This window comes from Cyanistes caeruleus, chromosome 4, assembly GCF_971803275.1.
Source record: "Cyanistes caeruleus chromosome 4, bCyaCae1.hap1.1, whole genome shotgun sequence".
NCBI lineage: Eukaryota > Metazoa > Chordata > Aves > Passeriformes > Paridae > Cyanistes > Cyanistes caeruleus.
Window position 1 is genome coordinate 43,611,210 of NC_141704.1, and position 21,130 is coordinate 43,632,339.

The 21,130-nt window shown below is 38.6% G+C and overlaps 1 protein-coding gene across 1 annotated transcript in view; it reads left to right on the forward strand.

Moving 5' to 3' along the window:
* PAWR (pro-apoptotic WT1 regulator) overlaps positions 1-21,130 on the forward strand; it is a 68,572-nt gene that overhangs the window by 41,365 nt on the left and 6,077 nt on the right. Inside the window, exons 4-6 of the mRNA XM_086884218.1 lie at positions 12,034-12,068; positions 18,639-18,786; positions 20,086-20,190. Coding sequence (XP_086740344.1) covers positions 12,034-12,068; positions 18,639-18,786; positions 20,086-20,190 — 288 coding nt within the window. The remainder of the gene's footprint in view (positions 1-12,033; positions 12,069-18,638; positions 18,787-20,085; positions 20,191-21,130) is intronic.

The following is a 21,130-nucleotide window of genomic DNA, read 5'->3' on the forward strand; positions in this document are numbered from 1 at the left end:
TCCGTGTTGATTTGAGGTGAGGATAGGATGAAATGTCTACATAATTAGCATTAACAGTACAATTATGAAATTGTGTCACAGTAGGTTGGGTTCATTGTAGTAACTTCAGTGTGAATAGGTTAGATGGCTGGTGAAGTAATCTAAACTTGATTTATTAACATGACTCCTTAGTTACGTCTTGTGCATTTAGTTGTAAGTCATTCAAAAGCCTTTGAAAATTGAAGGAAAACCACATCTGATCTTTTTAAACCTTTTGTTATAAAAAAGTTTAATGTTTCACCAAAACATTGCTGGCACTGTGTAAAAGAAATGTGGTCCAAAGATACTTCTACAGAAGTGTAGTTCTGTTTGCTTAAATACCATTATTTTCTTTAAATGTGACCTAACACATAGAAATTTTTGGAAGCAAGGATATATATCAGTGTTGCAAAACTATGAATGTTTAATAGAGGCACCTTAAAAGCTTTGCTGAAAGCAATAAATAAAGGTAAGAAATAAAATTCCTTCTTAGCTTTGTGGCAGACTGTGAGAAATGCAAGGATCTGAATTTGTTAAATGCATGTCCTTTCAGAACATTGCAGCTGAAAACCTGCTTGACATTAGCTTCCCCAGAGTTTTGCACTTGAATCTTGTGCTGAGAATAGACTGCCAAATAAGCCAGTCAACTCAAGTTGCATTTTTTGATTATTTTGCCTTTTCTGACTTTTCATTTTGCAGTATACTGTCATACATAATTTTACAATTACTTTCGTTATCCCAAGTATGTGGTAATAATATTCATACCTATTCATACATGACCGTGGCTTTTCAAAGGTGTCTAGCATCTAGGTTTCATGTAGCTCTTGCAAAGAATTGTGTGCATACATTCAATTATCTTTGGTAAGTATTTTGCCAGGATATTGCTTGATGCTAATTTCTGTTCACAGAGAAAATGTGGTTGTGCTACACTAGGCGTGCCTAAATGTATTAAACGTGTTTTCTTTTCAGCACTACATTTTTTAGGTGCTAGGCCCAGAAATATTTTGCATAATAACATGATTATGATATCGGTATTATTTTTAAAAGTAAGGAAGTAAATGTGATTAACAGAAATATGTTAATTATGGTGACGTATGTTCGAGTTTGGAAGTCATAAGTAATTCTGCCAAATCAGGTTATATGACTCTAATATTTAACAGTTAATTACCAGATAATGTTCATCTTGGGATTTCTATTTGTATGTGGAGCATGATGCACTTCACAGAGATGGTATGAAAGCAGTCATTAGTATCCACAAAGCGCTTAAGAAATAATAGTGACTGCGGTAGAAAACTCATGAGGAAGTCTGACTATGTCTAAAATTGTTTGCATAAAAATTAGTTACAAAGTATTCAGATTCAATGTTAAGTATTAAAAGATCACAAATTCTTAAAATAAAAATTATCTTAACTCAGTTTTGTGCACGTGCAATGTTTTTAAAGTGACGTTAGTTGGAGGGAATTTGCTGCCCTGTGCAGGTCATGACATGAACCGGGTGCTTCAGTTACCATCTGCCATGGTTCCCATGGCTTGGGAGACCCAGATGATTTCTGTGGTCGATGTAAGGAAAACAGGGACACAAGAATTTCATGTTTTCATGGTCACACGTGATCAGGCAATCACTCAGGTAGTTTCTAGCAATATGGGCCTATATTCAGAGCAGTTTGAGTATGTTAATAACTAAGTAATTAAGGCATGTGTCCACTTTGTGAAGAGCTAGCAAATGCAAAATATTGAACATTACTCACTGGGTACTGTTCTTTGTGTTCCACTTAAGAGATGTTGTGGAAAAATACATCATGATGTCAGGAAGGGCAGTGTCATGAGTTAGAATGAAAGTTGCATAGGTCTAGGATGTTCTGACCTGTTCTGAATTGGCTGACTTTGCAGTCTTGATTTCTTTTAATTGCTATTTTCTGTATGTGTTATTGCAAGTTGGAAAAAACTCCACTCTATATAGTAAATTTTAAATTGATCTTCAAGGTAACTTCTGAGTTTAAGAGTGATAATGTTGCATGATGTTCTTGTCTGGTATAACTGGAGGCTTTAACTACACTCAAGGATTTGTTTTGATAAAAATGAGATTGCTAGTTTTTAGAAGAACAGCAATTTTAAAACAGTGGAGTCTGAATTTCTCATCAGAGTGGGCTGTGTCATAAGATGTTGTGCTCTCCTGCCATTTGAGCAAGTTCAGTATATATGTGTCTGTTGGTATAGTGCTGCTGATCCATGTGTGTTCTGTGGGTTTTACTTTGCCAAAGGATCTGCAGATGCAAATCTGATTCAGCTGTACTGCATGAGCACTAACCAATACTGCTGCTTTTGAAAAGTGCTTTCAAGTGAAATCGTGGTCTTTTTTGCCCCTAAGAAATCAGGAAGCTGAGAGCTAGCAGTTACTGATGTGAGACCAAAGGAAAGAGGGTGGCTGTAAATTGCCTATGAGCCAGATAAAGTTGCTTGGCTAAGCAACATGTAGCCTTGAGGATGCAGCTTGGGCATCCCTACTTTGAGTTGCCTGAGTTCTGCTCTTGGAGGGAAATACTGATATTGACTATCAAGATTTGTCTTCCTGAAAACTAACCAAGAAGAGAGATCTTCCAGTTTTTTTGTGGAAGGCATTATTTGTGTTCAGTGCTTGGTCACTGTCAGCATAAATTTGATTACCTTTGATGGCAAACTTCACTTTTTTTAGAAAAAAAATACAGAGTTATTAACATATTTAACATCTGTGTTTAGTGGATAAGTGGTTTAAGCTTAAAATTTTGTTTGATGGATGCATTTCACTCCAGTAAATAGAATTAAATGTACCCATGAAGTGGCTTAAAATTGAATATTTGATTTTGTGACCTGTGTATGTGTGCACAACTGTTTGTCACAAGAGCTGCATGAAAACTAAAGCTGAATCAAGCCTGTATCTGTGAAGACAAGGCATTGTAAAGGATTCCTGTTCTTACTTTAGATTCAAAGTTGTGCCTAGGAATCTGCAGGGTTTTCAGCACAGCCTGTTCGTCAGGTACTTTTCTAGATCCCTATGCACAACAAGTGTGAAGCAAAGTGTAAGTTATGATTTCTTCCTTGTAAGTTTTGTTTAAGTTTGGTTGTGATCCTTTCACTAAGGTTTATTTTTCTGGGGGTTTTGTTAATTTTTATTCTAATTTTTTTCCTTGTCTTCAGATGTTGCTGCTATGTACTCAGCCTGTATGAACAGATATTTAATTTGTTGTTGCCCTGTTCGTTTCTTTCACTATGGAGTTCCTGTAGCTGTGCTCCAGAATTGCACCAGCACTAGCTTCTGTTACACTGGTCTGGAGCCTTTTTTGGAACCTTTATACAGATGTAAGGAGTAGGAAGCAGTTTCTCAAATTCCCAACTAATGTTTTGAGCAGCCTAAAGGGGCCTCATATAAAGGAATTTTTTCCCCACATGCTTTCTGTTTTGGACTGGCTTTTAAAGTCAGCTGGGTTAAGTGGGTATCTCCTCCCAGTCTGATTTTTCTTTTGTGTGGGGGAGCAAGGAAAGTGATCCTGAAAGTATAATAATAATAAACTGTAGCTGAGGTTGCTTTGGCAAGAAAAATCTTTGAGCACATACAAATTTATTGAAAAAGAGGGTCTTCCTGATGTATCTACTTTTACAAATAGATTACACAGCCTGACTGATCTCAAAAGCTTCTGTAAGGTATGGTAATACTCTTGATTCCTGCTCTTTCCTGTGCTGCTACTATAGAGAGAGAATTTTAAATAATACTGCTTTCATGCCAGGAACAAGTCTGAAGGCTGGGTCGCAGTTACGAGTACCTGCTGGGTGTGTACAGAGAGGGAGGAGGTTCTTTTCTGCAAGAGCCATACGTGGACCCTGCTGCGAGGTGGAGAGGGGAGACAGCTGGTTCAGTACTGCTGAAAGATGAGCAGAAATGTATACTCTGCACAAATACACAGAGTTGTCAGAAATTTTGTAACATGTATCATACGTTCATGTTATTAATAGCAAGTTAGAGAATATCATAGCAGCAGTAACTCAGATGTGCTGGTGCATTTGGAAGCTACATATTCCAGTTCCATGGTGGTGGGAGGATGGCTGGGGCAGGATAGCCTGCTTCTGCATCTCTACATCCTTGCAGTCTGCTGTAATTAATGTGATGGCTCAGGAGGGAGGAGGACATAGTTATTTGGTGGAGACAGTCTGACTGTTTATACTGTGAAAAAGTGCAAGACCTGGGTGTGAGCTCAGCTGCTGCACTGCTGATAGAGCCTGTGGCTTAATTATTAGCAACGTTTTCTGGCATGGTTTTGGTTCATGCTGCCTAATGCTCCTTTATGTCATACCTGAGGACTGTTTGAGGAATAATGTACCAGGAGCCAATCCTCTCATATAGAATGAGCATCACAACACCAGTTTTGGCTGCCAGTGTAGTGCTACAAGGACATTACTACCCTTTGCTAGCTCAGAAACAACTGTGTATCTTTAATCAACACTCAGGGGTATGCAAGGCAGACATAGGTTTCCTGCTCTGAAAACACTGCTTTGAGTTGTAGTTCAGCCCTTGTGTGATTTCAGATACTTTTGTCTGAGGGCAGTCGACAGATTCTTGTTTTTTAGGGATACCACACTGTCTTTCTGGTCATTTTTCCTGCTCTGCTTTTTCAGTGAGTCACCTGAGATATAGTTAGGTTTTTTCAGCCTGCTCTTATCAGCCCCTTCACAGCTTTTGTTATGAGTGCCTGCTTGTCCTGAACTTTTTTCTGACACTTCACAATAGTGAATATGGCTTGAATATAGAAATAGAGAATAACGAGTAAAAGAAAAACTCTGTTAATTTGTTTAAATGTATGTTTCTGGTTTCCTTATTTCTGGGAGCTGTTTTTTTCTGGAAGATGACTGACTTACCTGGTAGTTTCTTGTGTTACCTGCAGGTATTTCTTTAATTATTTTTTCTCACCTTATGTCCTTAATAGATTTCTTTATAGGTACAAATTGAGGATACTTACCTTTCTGCTAGAACTCTGATTTGCTAGGTGTTCTTGCAGTGTTTCTCCATGGCTCTCTGGCTCTGTGTAAACAGGCAGATAAGTCATAACTCCCTTGGCTTTGCAGGGGTAATATCTATCACTTGAACCCAGGCATTTTAGCACATCTGTTCTTGTTTGAAGTTATATTAATTACATCTTAATTAAAGATAATAGATGAGGCTGTAAAAAATAAAAGCTAAGGTTCACAGAGTTGTGTTGCATTTCCATGAAAAACCTCTCTAGATGTTTTCAGAGGGGTGACAACAATTGAGAGGAACTGTCAGCTTCCTCCCAGGCAGAGGGGCCCTGTAGATAGCCCATGACAAATTAGAGAATTGGGCAATCACCAACTGTATGAAATTCAACAAGGTCAGGTGCCAAATCCTGCACCTGGAATGGGGCAGTCCTGGTTGTGTGCATAGACTGGGGAGCAGGAAAGAGACCTGGGGGTCCTGGTGGATGGAAAGTTGAACAGGAGCCAGCAGTGCCCTGGCAGCCAGGAGGGCCAACCCTGTCCTGGGGGGCATCAGGCACAGCATGGCCAGCTGGGCAAGGGAGGGGATTGTCCTGCTCTGCTCTGAGCTGGGGCAGCCTCACCTCGAGTGCTGGGGGCAGCTTTGGGTGCCATGATGTGTAAAAGACATTAAAAAATGAAGCTATTAGAGAGCATCAAGAGGAAAGCCACAAGGATGATGGGGGATACAGAGTGGGAGCCATATGAGGAACATATGAGGAACACTTTTTCTGTTCAGCTGGGAGGAGACTGAAGGGAGACCTCATTGTGGTCTTCATCCTCACAAGGGGAGGAGAAGGGGCAGATACTGATCTCATCACTCTTGTGACCAGTGACAGACCAGAGGAAATGGCATAAAGCTGAGTCAGGAGAGGTTTAGGTTGGATATCAGGAAAAAAACACTTCACCTCATGAGTGGCTGGGCGCTGGAACAGGCTCCCCAGGGCAGTGATCACAGCTTGACAGAGTTCAAGAAGCATTTGGACAGCAATCTCAGGCACACGGTGTGAACCTTGGAGTATCCTATTTAGGATATCCTATTTAGGACCAGGAATTGGACTTGATAATCCTGATGGGTCCTTTCCAATTCAGCATATTGATTGATTCTGTGATTCAGGAATGGAGGGTAAATGGTATCTCTTGACTCCTGAGCAAAAATTGCTTTTGGGAAATTTTGATGGGAGAAGAAGAAAGGTATTTAATCTTCTCGTCTTTTTTTTTTCTCTTTTCCATATCTGCAGTCATTCCTGGTTTATATTAGGGTCAGATTGCCTTTCAGTTGTTGAGCATTTAGATGTTGTCCCACTTTAAGAGCTGAATAAAACTCTGTCTGTATTGCAGAAGATACGTAATTTCCATTTCCAAACAAATCTCAGTGCACAGTTGTACTGAATGTGAGAAGTGGCTGTAGTTAATCAAGATGTGATTTAAGGTAGGGGAGTTAACTTGATTTGCTGGATGGAGATAGAATCTACCTTGGTATGTAAAAAGGCAAGAAACCCGAGCAGTAGACCTCCTTCTTCCATGATGTGAAGTTGTATTTGCTCACATCTTGAAGAATGTACAAAAATTTTTTAGGAAGCCCATATTTACATTACATATGAAAAGAAAATTGTTTTGATGGCCTAATTTCAGTCAAAATTTAACCTTTCATGTTGCAGGAGTATCATTATGTAGTAATAATCTGCACTAATCTATAGTTATATTTCAAAACTGTGTGCATACTCTTCATGTGAGTATATATACCAGTGAGCCCTAACAGCCTGATTTAATCCAGGGGATTTGCTTTAACTGTTTGCAAAACTTTTAAGCAGCGTTTCAGGGGATGCCAGTGAACCTTTTACATTGTCCAGCTAACTCCAGAGTCTGTGCTTATTTAAAAACAATGTTTGTTAGTGCATTTTAACTAGCAAATTTGTAATAGTAGGATTGGTTTAACATCTGGAAAACTTCGTCAGACATTTGTAAACACAGACAATCCTATTTATTTAAAGCCCGATGACCAGCTTGTTTATGTAATCACTCTGTTGGCCAGATGAAATGCCAAGATGAGCCAGGAGCAAAGAGGAGAGTTAGCCAAGTTCCTTGCATCCTAGTTTGACAGAGATTTAATTGGCAGTAAATGGTTTCATTAATTGAAATGGTCTCAGCTGCTTTTTCTGTCCTTACATATTCTCTTCTGCAGCAGGTGCATGTCTGTGCGTTAGTCTGTGCAGTGAATCAGATGAAGGAGCTCATATGGAATGAGAGAAATGTTTTCTTTTTCCTTGGGTTTTTCACGTAGATCACACCCTGTCCTGCAGTAATAGCATCCACACAATCACTTTTGTAGACAAAACAAAAAGGGAACATGACCAATTTTCTGGAGCAATGCTGATGTATGTCACTCTGCAATAGTTTGCAGAGTGTTCACTAGTAATTTGGTTTATTAGTGAAGTATATACTGTTGAAAGGTAATGTTAGCTGCCTGAGATCATGTGCAAAAAGTAAAAGTAATTTTAAAGTTGTGTTTGGAATACTGCATTGATGTGTTTGATTTCAGGCTTGGACAAAGAACTGATGTTGGTAGATGTCTTTGGCAGCAGTATTTTTTCACCAGTATGAAAGAAACCATTAGCATTGTTATGAATTCCTTCTTTATGTACTGTTTTCTACTCAGGATTTCCATAGACTATAAAAAGAATTCCTCTTTTAGTGGGAGACATTCAAATAAACTGATTCCTTTGTTGCTCATGACAAATCATTCACTTTTATAGTGATGATTAGATATTTTAAATGTGGGTTAAAACTCAAAGTTAAAAAATATTAAGGAATATAAGCCAGATTTGTAAATAAGTATTTATGTACAAGAATAATTATCTGCTTTTAAGTTAACTCTTCATCAGAACAAGCATATCCCTCCTTTTTTCATTCCCTTTCTTCATTTTCTGCCAACCTTCAGTTCTCCAAAAGGAGACAAGATCTTAAATTATAGATGCTTGCCTCATTTTAAGATCTTCTGAATAGTTTGAAATTTTAGATTAATTTTTGATTTATAGGCACATAAGGTTACTTACGGTGTGACTACTTATATTCATGTTGCCAGAGACTTTTGGACACACACAAAATAAATTCTGTAAGATGAGAACAGAGGTAAATAATACATTTTCTTAGTGCTTTCATCATCACTTCAGAGAATGATTGGTTTACATTTACTTTAGAGATTTCAAAGTTATAAGTCATAATTTACCAAATCTGCAATATTAAATTTATGTTCAGAGGAGTATTTTTACACATCACATGTGCATTTTTAACTTTTTGTTCATAGCTGGTTTTAACTACAGAAATAAAAACCACTGATAGTTACTGTAGAAACATCTGTTACAAAGAGCTTGTTAATTGACTCAAGGTTTTTTTGTTTGTTTGTTTTAACAGCTGTCATTTGTAGCAACTGAGAGTATTTGCTGTGCACTTTGAGTATTTGTTTGCTTTCCCAGCTTTTTGTGAAGACCTGGCTTTTCTGAATAGTTCTGCCAAACTTCTAAAAGTGTCCTGTTGAATTAAATGTACAAGTCTATGCGGTTGCTTTACAGCTTATATTTGCATTTAGTATATAGAAATACTTTAGCAAATATGAGGGTATACAGTGCATCCATTGTATCCTTTTAGTGTCTAGAGTACAAAACAAGCACCTTAAGATTTCTTTGTACAAGGGTATGTGAGCTTCCCTAGACTGAAATTTCAGCAGTTTCTCCCTTTCTCATGATTTCTGCATTTTACTGCAAACAGAGGCTTATGTTCACCAGGAAGCATTTTCCTGAAAAAAAAAAAAAAAAAAGAAAGAAAAACTGTTAAAAAAAATTAGAAGTGAGGAAGATTAGAGCCCAGAGTTCCTACTTTATTGTATCTAGAAGCAGGCAAAATTTAGACTCAATGTAGCTCTCCATCCAAGCCTAAAAGGACAATTGAACCACTTGCCCATAGCTAATGGGGCAGCTGGGATGATTCTGATACCATCATCACCAGGAGCTGTGTCTGATGTTACTGATGTGGTGTTTCAGTTCTCAGATACAGGGAACGTGTATCTTAATGTATTAGATGAAACAATTTGAATCTCTTCAGGTACCTCAGAGACAAATCACCTCATCAGTCATTGTTGGCTGTCTTAAAGCTAAAAAATCTTTAAGGCTGGAAGGGATCTTGGGAAATCCCCAGTCCAAGTCTTGCAGACAAAGCAGGATATCTATAGCAAATGGCTCAGTAGCCAGTTGGGTTTTTTGGTATCACCATGGATAGAAATATGTCTCCATCATCTTTACCCCACCAGGAATTTGTATCCACAGGCAAGATACCTCCTGAGCATCCTAGTCTCCTGGCTGAACATTTCCAGCACTTTCAGCTTCTCCTCATATGTCAGATGCTCCAGACCTTTAATCATATGTCCAGCTTTGCTGGAGTCTCTCCAGGATACTGTTCTCATACTGAGAAGCCCAGAACTGGACCCAGCATGCCAGCTGTGATCTCACCAGGGCTGAGCAGAGGGGAATTAGAGAATATGCTTAGTTGGAAGGGACCCACGAGTCCAGCTCCTGTCCCTGAACAGGACACTTCGAGAGTCACACCATGTGCCTGAGAGTATTGTCCAAATGCTTCTTGAAGTCTCTCAGGTTTGGTGCTGTGACTTACCATTTCTGTGCAGAGCCTGTTCAAGTGCCCAACCACCCTGAGATGTGAAGAACTTTTTCCTGATATTCAAACTAAGCCTCTGCTGGCACAGCTTCAGGCCATTCCCTTGGGTCCTGTCACTGGGCACCCCAGAGAAGAGAGCAGTGCCTGACTGTCCTTGTCCATTCATGAGGAAATTGTAACTGCACTGAGGTCTCCCTCAGGCTTCTCCAGGCTGAACAAGCCAAATGACCTCAGCAACTCCTTGTGTACTCACTCTCTTCTAGTCCCTTCACTGTCTTTATAGCTCCTCAGGATGCTGTCCTTCATCATGGCAGTGCATCCTGAGGATCCATGGGCCTTCTTTCATGATGCAAGGGCACAGTGGTGGCTTATGTTCAACTTGATGTCCAGCAGAACACCTGGATTCTTTTCTGCACAGCAGCTTTCCACATCCTGTACTCGTGCTTGGGATTATTCATCCCCAGACTCAGGTGCAGGACTTCGCTTTTTCCTTTTTTTTTTGGACTTCATGGGGTCTCTGTAAGCCTGTTTTCCAGCCTGTGTCCCTCTAGATGGCAACACAGCCACCTGGTGTATTGTTAACCTCTCATCCAAGTTGTTTGTAGTGTGCAAACTTGCTGAGGCTGTACTTTGTCTCATCATTCAGGTCATTAATGAAGTCATTAAACAGTACTGGCCCCTGTATAAATCCCTGCAAAGTGGCTGATGTCCACTTAGTGCTTGGACTTAATGCTGTGGTTCATAACCCTTTGGACCCAGCAGTCACTGCATCTCGTTCTCTACTTATCTGGCCTCTATTCCCAGATAATAATGTTGTGTGGGAAGGTGTTGAAAGCGTTGCTACCAGCTAGATAAACATCATCTGCTTTGCCTTCATCCACCAAGTCCTCCCACCATAGAAGGCTGTCAGGTCAGGCATAGTTTCCCCTTCATATATCCATGCTGATTTCACTTTCCTGTCCTTGAGGATTTGTTCCAATTCCTTCCTGCTCAGGGACTGAGCTAAGGACTGTCCTGTATTTCCTTGCATGATCCTTCTTGAAGAAAGGAATGACATTTACTTCATTTTAGTCCCCAGAAGCCTCTCCCTTCTTCCATGACCTTTCAAAGATAACCTATCCCTTAAGTAAACTTTAAAAATAGCATTGGTACTGTTTAAAATTATGTTTCTCTGCCCTTTTAGAGGTAAACTTAGGTTCTGTTTCACAGCTGTGAATCACTAATTTTCAGATGCTGTCATCAGTGATAAAAATAGTTATCTGTGTTAAACTAGCAATTTTGCCAAGTTTGTGGGTTTCTTTAAATAATTCCCATAAATTTGTTGAATTTTGTTTTTCTGCTTATCTTAGGAATAATGTGTAGCACATATGGCAGAAATTGAAAATGTTTCATAAAATATACTTTCAGATCAAGTTTTTTTTTGTCTGAATAGTTTTATCTATTTTCTATAGTAAAATAATATTCTTTGTTTCCTAATTTTTAGCTTGTTTATTTACTTACAAAGTCACTAATGTGCTGATCAGTGAAGGCAGTGTAATGTTTTGTAGAATTTTCAGAGTGGATGGAATTTCTCTTGCATTTTGTTTTAAGAACTCATTTGCTTATTTTCCTGCAGTAAGTGTTGTAAGTAGACAGAATTTCATACTTTGCCTTTTTTTTCTTTTCTCGTAAAGGCAATTATCCATTAACTCCTTAAATATTCTTTCCTGAGTTTTTACCTGTTATTTGCTGGGGGGTGTTTTGCCTATGACTAAGAAAATAATTGGTTCATGTTCTTACAACATCCTAAAAAATATTTATGGACTTAGTGTGTCAAATCTGAGCCATTGTTTACCAGTTGAAACATGTCTTAATTTTTGTACTTGACAGCTTCAGTTTTTGTTCCTACCCAGAAGGACAGCCTTCTGTGGTGCTAAGGAATTGAAACAGTTTTACTCTGCTGCTCTTGGACAAGTTGATGACCAACTATCAAAGTGCAGACGTGTTTCCAAACTAATTAGTGGTAGTGGAGGTGTGCTGGTGGCAGGCTGTGAGCTGTTTCACGTGTTGTGCATGCAGAGGGATGGAATAACTGCATCCAGTTTTATGATGTAATCAGGGACAAACACTTAAGGCTTCTGAGGTGGTGTTCAGAAGCAGTAACATGATGACAATAGTCCTGGTATTGCCTATACCTGACAACAAAATAATGCAAAACTGAGTTGTACAGTGGCATGGGACTGCTCTTGCTGCAGACTTAGTTTTCTGTGGAGTGATAAAATAATTTGGAAGTATAGATACCAGAAAAATATTAATTAGTTTTTCCTTTTTTGTTTTTTCTTTTAGGACTCCTCCAGGATGGTTTCAAGCAGGTATAAAAGGTATGAGATCTTTGTACACAACAATTTTTTTTTACATTTCTGCAAGAAATAATGCTGATTAAATGGCTATTTGTAGTAGGAGCCATCATACTGCTACTGTAGATACATAGCCTGATATCAGGCAAAGGACCTGAGAGATGCACCAAGCTTATCCAAAGCCCTCTATTATTTTACTATTTTAAAATAAATTCAGCTAGTGTTTTACTGGATCTAACTAGGGCAGAATAGTTTCCCAATCAAATGTCAAACTTGACTACACAGGGCGTAGGAATCAGTATTTTCATAGTTTAATTTATGAACCACTGTATTCCGAAGTTTAATAAATGAAGATAATTTTATTGCTCTCCGCAGTAGTACTGAAATACGGTTTTGTCATACTACCGTCTCAGTTGTAGCAGGTATTTCTCATATACAGCATGTCCTGTTTGTTGTTTGTCTTTGAATCAAGTATTACCCTGGCCATTACTCCAACTTTTTAATCAGAGAAATTCTTCAGAAGCTGTTGATGCACCTGACCAGTGTGTGAAATTTTTGTCCACGTGGAATTAATACTGACACAACTATCACAACTATTAGGAAATGTTATGGTAACATGGGGTCTGAAATACTTCAGCTGAAGCAAGGCAATTGTGTAGGAATGTATTTTATTTGGTACATGAATGCATTCTCTTTTAGGTATCCTTTACTTGGGTAAAGTATGTAGGTGGTTAATTCATCTGTGTATATGTGCAAAGAGCATCAACAATTATCTAGTCTTCACTGCTGTATTTTCTACCCCTCAAAACTGTTCACCTGTAGAATCATAGAATGGTTTGGGTTGAAAGAGACCTTGAAGATCACCTAGTCCAGTCCCCCTGCCATGGGCAGGGACATTTTCCAGTGAACTGGATTGCTTAGAGCCCCATCCAACGTGGCCTTGAGCACTTAGAGGGAGGGAACACCCATAGCTTCTCTGGGCAACCTGTTCCAGAGTCTCACCTCCCACACTATAAAAAATAATAGCCTGTCCTGTTATTCTTTAGCTTTCCTAGCATGGTGTCTTTTATATTTCTATTCTCAGGTTCTCGTAAACCCAGCTGAGTGATGTTTTTTATTACTGTCGGGTTATTTTTTTTTTTAAATCACTTTGTCATTGCAGAATGGGTGGGCTTATTGCCCCAAGTTTAATAACTATGTAATTTCATGATTCGTTTCTCATTAATCAAGCACATCTTAGTTCAGTCTTTACTTCCTCTTCAGTCCCAGTGCAGAATTTTATTGCTGTTTGTATCTGCCAAATACTTAGTGGTGTGTGTCATACTTTTGTGGCTTTTCATAAACCTTATCTCTGCTTGCATGCTGTATGTACTCACACACTTGCAAAAATTTGGTTGTGCGTGGGGTGGTAATAAATAGAACTTTGCACAACCACATTCGTAACTTAGTTGAAAATAATCTAATTCTTCTGATTAGCATTGCAAAAGGAGGAAACACCAAGGCTAGAAAATGCTACATAAGACTTGGTTGTGCAGTCTTCCCTCAGTCAGCTTTAGTTATGTGTGGGATGTAGAGTTTGTCACAGAACTGGCGTCACGTTCAAGGAGGAATCTGACTTGCTGTGAGCTGCCATTCAGTATTTTATGGATGTTGCCATCTTATCTTATTCATTGCATAGTCTTGAAACTTCATGTTGAAGGATTATTTACCACTGTCAGCACAGTGCCCAGTGCTCACAAATACTCAGTGGGTTTTATTCTCCTTGAAGTATACAATGCCCACTTTGATTTGAGTTAATAGTATCTATTCATTTTCTGCTGTATTTGAAAATTTCTACCTCCCTGAACTAATTTTTCCTGTGAGGGTGCTTAAGGTATGACTCCCAGTGGTTTTGCATTCTGGTTTGAATTCTAGAGGAGTCAGAACCAGAATTGTTCTGGGCTTGTTTGCTTCTTCCAACATCTGCAGTAGGTGAGGATCTTACAGAAAGCAGCCTCCTCTACAGTAATTCTTATTCAGATCACTCAGATCTCACTGAAGTCCCACAGCAGGAGTCCCTTGCAAAGTCAGTTGGTTAGAGTTGGTTAGAGAGATTATTGATAGACTTTATAGACATATGATAGCAAAAAGGAAAGTATATTTTCCTGAAATGTTGGATTCTATAATAGATTCTCTTTCCCATTGAAACATTGAATTATTTGCCAGAAATATTCAGATTGCTTTCTTCCATCTTTACTACTTCTGGCTTTTCTCTCTCTTTGCCTTCTCACTCTTCCCCAGTTATTCCTTATCAAACATGACATCTTGTTCATCTCAGCATTTTTCTTCACTTCACTGGTTTTCATTTTCTAGCACAGTTAGGCACCCTTTCCTTTCTCTTCCCCACTTCTCTTACATCCTTATATTTAATCAGCGGGGTCCTAGTCTTCTCTTTATTGTCTGATTTCTTGTGGGATTTATTTTGTTTTATTGGGTTTTCTTGGTTTTTTGGGGTTTTTTTCTTCTTTTTGTTTCCATTTTCTATCCTTTCTGACTTCTAGTCCTGGATTACTGATACTATCCTGGACTTCCAGTATCTTTCCTTTCTGTTTAACTGTTTTCATATTTTGTTATGGATCTTGGAGCGTCTTTTACATCTTCAAGAATTCTGTGATTCTGCCTCTACACTGAGATACCCATCCTCTGTACCTGACAAGAGAAAGGAGATTTAAAAGCAGAGAAGATCGGTTATGTGTGTTCTTACAGAATCATCATGTTCTTGGTGTGTTCCAGGACTCAAGGAATTACACAGATTTTACACTGTGAATTACACTGCCTACTTTCCCTTATATGGATGCAACAATCCTTGACTAAACATTTATATGACATTTCTGGGAAACCTGTTTTACTGAGTGTCCATTGACTGGAAAACATGTTTACAAATGAATTCTGATGGCTGCTGTGTCTTTCTGTGTGCTTAGTGACTTGTACAAACAGCTTGTCTCTTTGTGCTGTAAAGTAAATAAAAGTTTGTGATGAGGATCTTAGTCTATAGTTGTAGTCTGTCTTCTGAATTTATTTCAGAAATTTTCACACCTCCCAGAAGTTTGTGGAGGGGCTGTTTTGTAGTTGCATGATTAAGTGCATAAAATATTTTTGAGAGAAAGTGAGTTTTGTTGTGGTCTGGAGTGGTACTGTGAGATCTGTTAAAAGCAGGACCAGAATCTGCAAGGTCATGCTAACCTGAAGGCCACAGGACATGCAGGAGAGTATTTGGGAGCTGTGGTCAGTCATGTGTCCTAACTGTGAGCTTCATGTGCTTTAAATGTGCAGGTATACTTAACATGTAAGGCCAGAGGCAGGAAGTGCAAGTAGTTCAGTAAGTTCAAGTTGAAGGCCAGAGGCAGGAAAAGTGGAGGAGCTTAGAGAAGTGCAGCTGTCGAGAAGATGAAACTGCCTTTCCTTGGCTCAACTCTGAAAGCCACAAATTTGGCTTAAGCAGTCTGAAGTAACAGAAATCTGAGGTGCCCTATTTAGAAATAATCGTCCTTTGCTTCTAGAGAAGCTGTTAGCAACTGACTGGATTGCAGTGACATAAATAACTAGGAGTTTCCAAATTAGGTATAAGATTCTGGCATCAAAATAAACCTGCTGTAGTTGAAATATAGTTTTGACAAGGATGATTTTCAATGAGTGAAATTGCAATTTTTGCAGTGCTTTAGAAAGACATTGTGAGAATCAAAGAAGCATTGGAAAGAGCAAGAGATATTTCACCTTGCTTTAATAATGCTATTAAACCTGTCCATTTATGAATGACTGATTTAATTGTTAAGAAAATAACTAGGAACTTCATTCCAAACCAAAATTTCTGTTCTTCTGTAGGAGTAGTCAAACTGATTTTGCTCAATCAAACTGATTGTGGAAAGGGTTCTTGGGAGGCATCAGGCACAGCATGGCCAGCTGGGCAAGGGAGGGGATTGTCCTGCTCTGCTCTGAGCTGGGGTGGCCTCACCTCAAGGGCTGGGGACAGTTCTGGGTGCCACAATATAAAACAGACATGAAGCTCTTGGAGAACATCCAGAAGAGAGCAACAAGGATGGTGAAGGGACTGGAGTAGAAACCCTAGGAAGAATGGCTGAGGTCACTTGGTCTGTTCAGCCTGGAGAAGGGGAGACCGAGGGAAGGCCTATAGCTTCCGCATGGTGGGGGGAAAGAGGAGGGTCAGGTACAGACAGATACCTTGACAGGACTCGGGGAAAGGGCAGGAGTCAGCAGAGGTTTAGGCTGGATATCAAGAAGTTTTCCAGCCAGAGGGTGGTTGGGCACTGGCAGAGGTTTCCCAGGGCAGTGGTCACAGCACCAAGCCTATCTTGAGTTCAAGAAGTGTTTGGACAATGCTCTCAGGCACATGTAACTCTAGGGGTTCCAGGGCCAACAGCTGGACTCAATGATCCTGATGGGTCCTTTCCAACTCAGCATATTCTGATTCTGTGATTCTTTCTCATTTAAGACTCATGAAGTGATGTTGCACCTAGAGATTTAAGTTCCACTCTTTGTGAAAGATCTTTCTGATGTGTACATTTTTGCCATTGCTCTGTACTAGCCATTGGTTTTAACAACCAAAATAATGAACTTTTTATCTGTCACATCCTTTGTGTTAGGTTATGGACTGATGCCTCCTTAAATGTTTTTTTTAAATCCCATTTCCTAGAAGCCTCCATGATAGGTCCTTTGTACTTTCCTATAATGAAAAGGAATGTGTTCAGTCAGGTCTGCTGCCCAGTGGAATAGATGAGGAAATTCTTGAGTGTGAGTTTTAGGAGAAAAACCCCTGAAAATTAAAGCATTTTCTTTATTAATGAAACCCTTCCTGTCCAGGTATTCTTTCTTCTAATCTGATCTTTGTTTAGGGGCTTCTGCCAATATCACTCACTGGAGCTGAACTAAGATACTCCAGTATGCTGGCAAAAGTATTCATTTTTAAATGATGAAAAGCTGAGACTTTTTTTTGTGTGATCTCTCCTTGAGACATTAACAGCATGAAACTACATGTCCTTTAGGAAGCTCAATAATCTAGAATTTATAGAGTTAAGTTAAAATATTTCTCTTAGGTTGTGTTGCAACATGCGTATCCGGTCCTAGAAATGTTTTTTAAAAAATCTTCTAGATGAGGAATAAACAGTGCTAAATATGGTAATAACATTAAGCTACAAAATTCCTTACAATTGTGTCAGTGTGTCTTGGAAACTTCACACATACTGGAGCAAAAGAATATTTATATCCACAAAAAGACATCCCTTTGCCAGATACTCCTGCTTTTGATTTGCATTGTATCCCTCTAAATCTGCATGTTGTAAGCAGGGGTTTCCTAGAGTTATGAAATGCAAAATTGTTAAATGAACACATTAATCACATACTCTCTGTTTTAAAGGAAATGTAGGGATGCTCGTAGTGCTTTTCATTCTTTTCCTAAGTGGTCTAGAGCACCAGTGCACACATACTTCAGCTCTGTGATTTTGCAGAATCACAGGCTGGTTGATGTTGGAAGGGACCTCTGGGAGGAATCTTGTCCAGACCCCTGCTGAAGCAGGGCCACCTAGAGCTGATTGAGGAGCATCTCCAGGTGGCTTCTGAGTATCTCCATCGTTTGTTTTTGTCTTGGCAGTTTGTCTGTATATTTTTAGTCTTAGAAGTATAACTTTGGTGGATTGTAGAGGAAAAGTCTCTTTGCCTGCTCCCAGGGCACTCTGTTCTGTTGTTCTTAGTTATTCATTAGAATCTTCATTGAAGGTAAGTAACATTATTGTTAGGAAGAAAATGGCTATGGGGAGGACACTGTTAGTTTTGTGACTGAAAGTGCTTGGCTTGTCTTACATATATTTAAATTAGTACTGGTTTTGTACATATCAGTAGTAATGGAGACCATGCTTGCTTTTTTAAAAACTAGCTTATGTGCACTTGCAGTGCTTATCTCTTGATTCCATTACAGTGATTTTAATAGATAGACACATAATCTAAACAAAAAAAAAACATGGAACCGCTTAAGGAATGAGTGTCTATCAACAGAGTTCTGCAAAACTCCTCTATATCAAAGTTCTGAAGTAAAATATCTGCAGATGGCATAAAATTAGTTTGTTGGGTCACATCACCTTCTCAGTTCAGTTTACTTTCCATTCCCTTATAGGCCAAATCCATAGTTCCTGAAAAGTTAGTCAATATTCTTCTAATGTTTTGGACAGGTATTTGTTTTTTCATCCCTTGTGTTTTCATCTAGTTAAAAAGATGCTTGGTTTAAACTCTGTAGTGGCACTTTAGTTCCTGGAATAAAGGTATTTATCGTGGTTTTTAATGTGCATAGTTAGTGAAACTTGAAAAATAGGATAAGTGTGTGTTTACAGTGTATTACCTATGTGATGAAAGCTGCATTATCCAAGTATTTGAATCCCTGAGGCAGTGAATTTATTGAGTTTTCAGCCACACAAGAGCTGTGAAATACATTCTCTGCAGTTTATTAGACTGACCTATTGACTGCTTTGGAAAGCACTTCTGTGACTACTCTCATTTCCATTTTGTTAAATGTGTAACTAGGTGTCTGCTTTGCTCTGCCTCTCACAGTACAGCTAATGCACCAGAAGACGATGCTCCAAATAGATACTCCCGAACAGAGAGGACAGCTTACAGCAGATACAGCAGAGATGCAAATTCTTCTGGCAGTTCTCTACCAAGTAACACTTTGGAAAAGAGGATTGAGGAACTTGAAAGGGTAAGTACCAACTAACCTTTCCATGGCATACATCTGAAATAAAGTATTTTTGAAACTCCCAGGGGAGATTTGCAGGTAGATACATAGAAATGATGCAAAATGCTTGAAGTACAGATAGTTAAGTCCACAAAATAAAGAGTCAGACTGGCTGAGAAGAATGTGGACTTTCGAGTCACAGATGTTTAGTTTTCATTTAGTGTATAAGTGAGAAATAGTTAAGGTAAAGATAATACACTTAGTGAGCCAGCAGTGCTCTGTGTGCTTCTTATGTACCTTGTGGCACACTAACAGAGCAAATATCTTGGGGGAAGAAGGAGCTCACTGGGTGTTCACAAGGTTACAAGCCAGTTTCTGATCTAGTTGTTGGCTTGGATTTTTTTAGTATACCAAAATATTGTAAAATTAAATTGGTATCCAGTTGCTTTTTAGAGCTGTAAACATTTAAAATACATATTAAAAAATTATTTTCATTGTTTCACACTGATTAGAAACAGTTTTGGGAAAATGTAATGTTAAAACTGAGCTTTTCATCTAAGCCAATATTTTGCTAAATAATGTCATCTGTGTAATCAATTACTGACTTCTCTGTCTTCCTCTGAAGTGGATTTTTGGTGGGTAACTTACCAAATATTCTCAAATGTATGGGTGAAAGTTATTAAGTAAACAGAATTTGTATGGGTCTTATTTTGGAAAGGGGGAAAATAACATGTATTTTGTAGAAATTACTGTTTTTGATTTAAGACTTGAGAAACCTTAATTTGAGTGAAGTATACCATAATCCTCCCTTCTAAATCAGCTTCCTTTGAAACACCTTACTTGCCAGTAACAAAAAATAGATTTAAGCACCTTCTTTCCTAATGAACATTTTCATTCTTTCTCACATTCAGGCCTACAGATTTAAAAGTGAGTCTTCATTTCTTCTTAGTGCTATTAATAAAAACCAACAACAGAAAATCCAACCAAAAACAATTGGGCTGGTACTTTACAGTTACTTCTGTTTTGGGCCCCTATCCAATTCTGTGTCCATGCTGAAGTTAAATATAAATTAAAACATTATCACTTGAATCAGACAGTAAACAGATTTGCTGTTGGTAAAATATTCTTAGATGTGATTCTTTAGCTCCTTGAAATGTAAATGGCCTTGAAGATGTGGGTTTGACTTGCTGTAGGAAAGGAATTATAGAGAAGTGTGTGTGTGTGTGTGTGTTCTTCTTTCTTTGTTTTAGATGGTATTAAATTAAAACTGTCTCTTAAAACAAGAATTTACATTTCCAACTTCATTCTGTATTCTGGTTGTAGGAACTTGCAAAAGAAAGACAGGAAAATGCAAGATTAATGAAGATGGCGCAGGACAAAGAGGAACTAATTGGAAAGCTGAAAGAAGAAATTGATTTATTAAACAGAGTAAGCAAATACTTTCTTACATGGCTCTACAAAGAGGAAATAAGTGTCTGCATTCTCTGTTGTATTCCTTAGGCACCACATCCATTGGCAAAGCCAAAAAAGAATTAATTGAGGGTTTTTTTTGTACTTGTGTAGCTTTTCAAGAGGTAGGTCAGTAAGTTATATTTTCTTTCTAAGGTGACTTGTATTTATCATGATTAACTTCCCTAAGTCTGGTGTTATTGGAGTGCCTCAATTCTTTGTTATTCTAAGTCTTCATAGAGCAAGGTTATAAAAGCAAAAGCTCTTTATATTTTGACAGATATACTCTTTATTGTTGATCCCAAGTAAAGGCAGAATAAGACAGATGGCAGGAAACATGAGGTAGCCTCACCAGGCAAGGTGTGAAGGCAGGAGAGGAGGGGTAGAAGAGTCAGACATGCTTGGAAATGGAACAGGATGAGAAATTTTAAAGTTGATAGAAAAAAGTTGCACCAGTTTTAAGGGCAAACAGGAATCCTTTCATAGAGTGGATTATTGACTTCATCCTGCACTTCCTGGCTGAGGTGTGACATCCCGATGTACAAGAGATATATGCTTCTCTTCCAGTCCAGTGCAGATAAGGCTCTGGTTAACCCATCAGTGAAGGGAGGCAATAATTGCATGAAGATTGTCAGACCTGCATTTTGCAGCTTCAGTAGTAGCAAAGGAGGACAGCATTCAGAAGTTTGCAAACTAACCTAGAAAGTTAAAAGATTATTCTGAAACACACATTTTGGTTTTTATATGGAGAAAGTTGGAAGTTAGTCTCTAGGATAAATGAGGTATTGTCTGGTTTGGAGATATTTCTATTTCAACTGAGGCATTGCTTTTCATGCAGTTCTTTCATTCTGCAAAGAATCCGTCACATCTAAGCTGATGGTCTTATTACAGTTGGGGCAGGTGTTCATTCCTTCTGCAT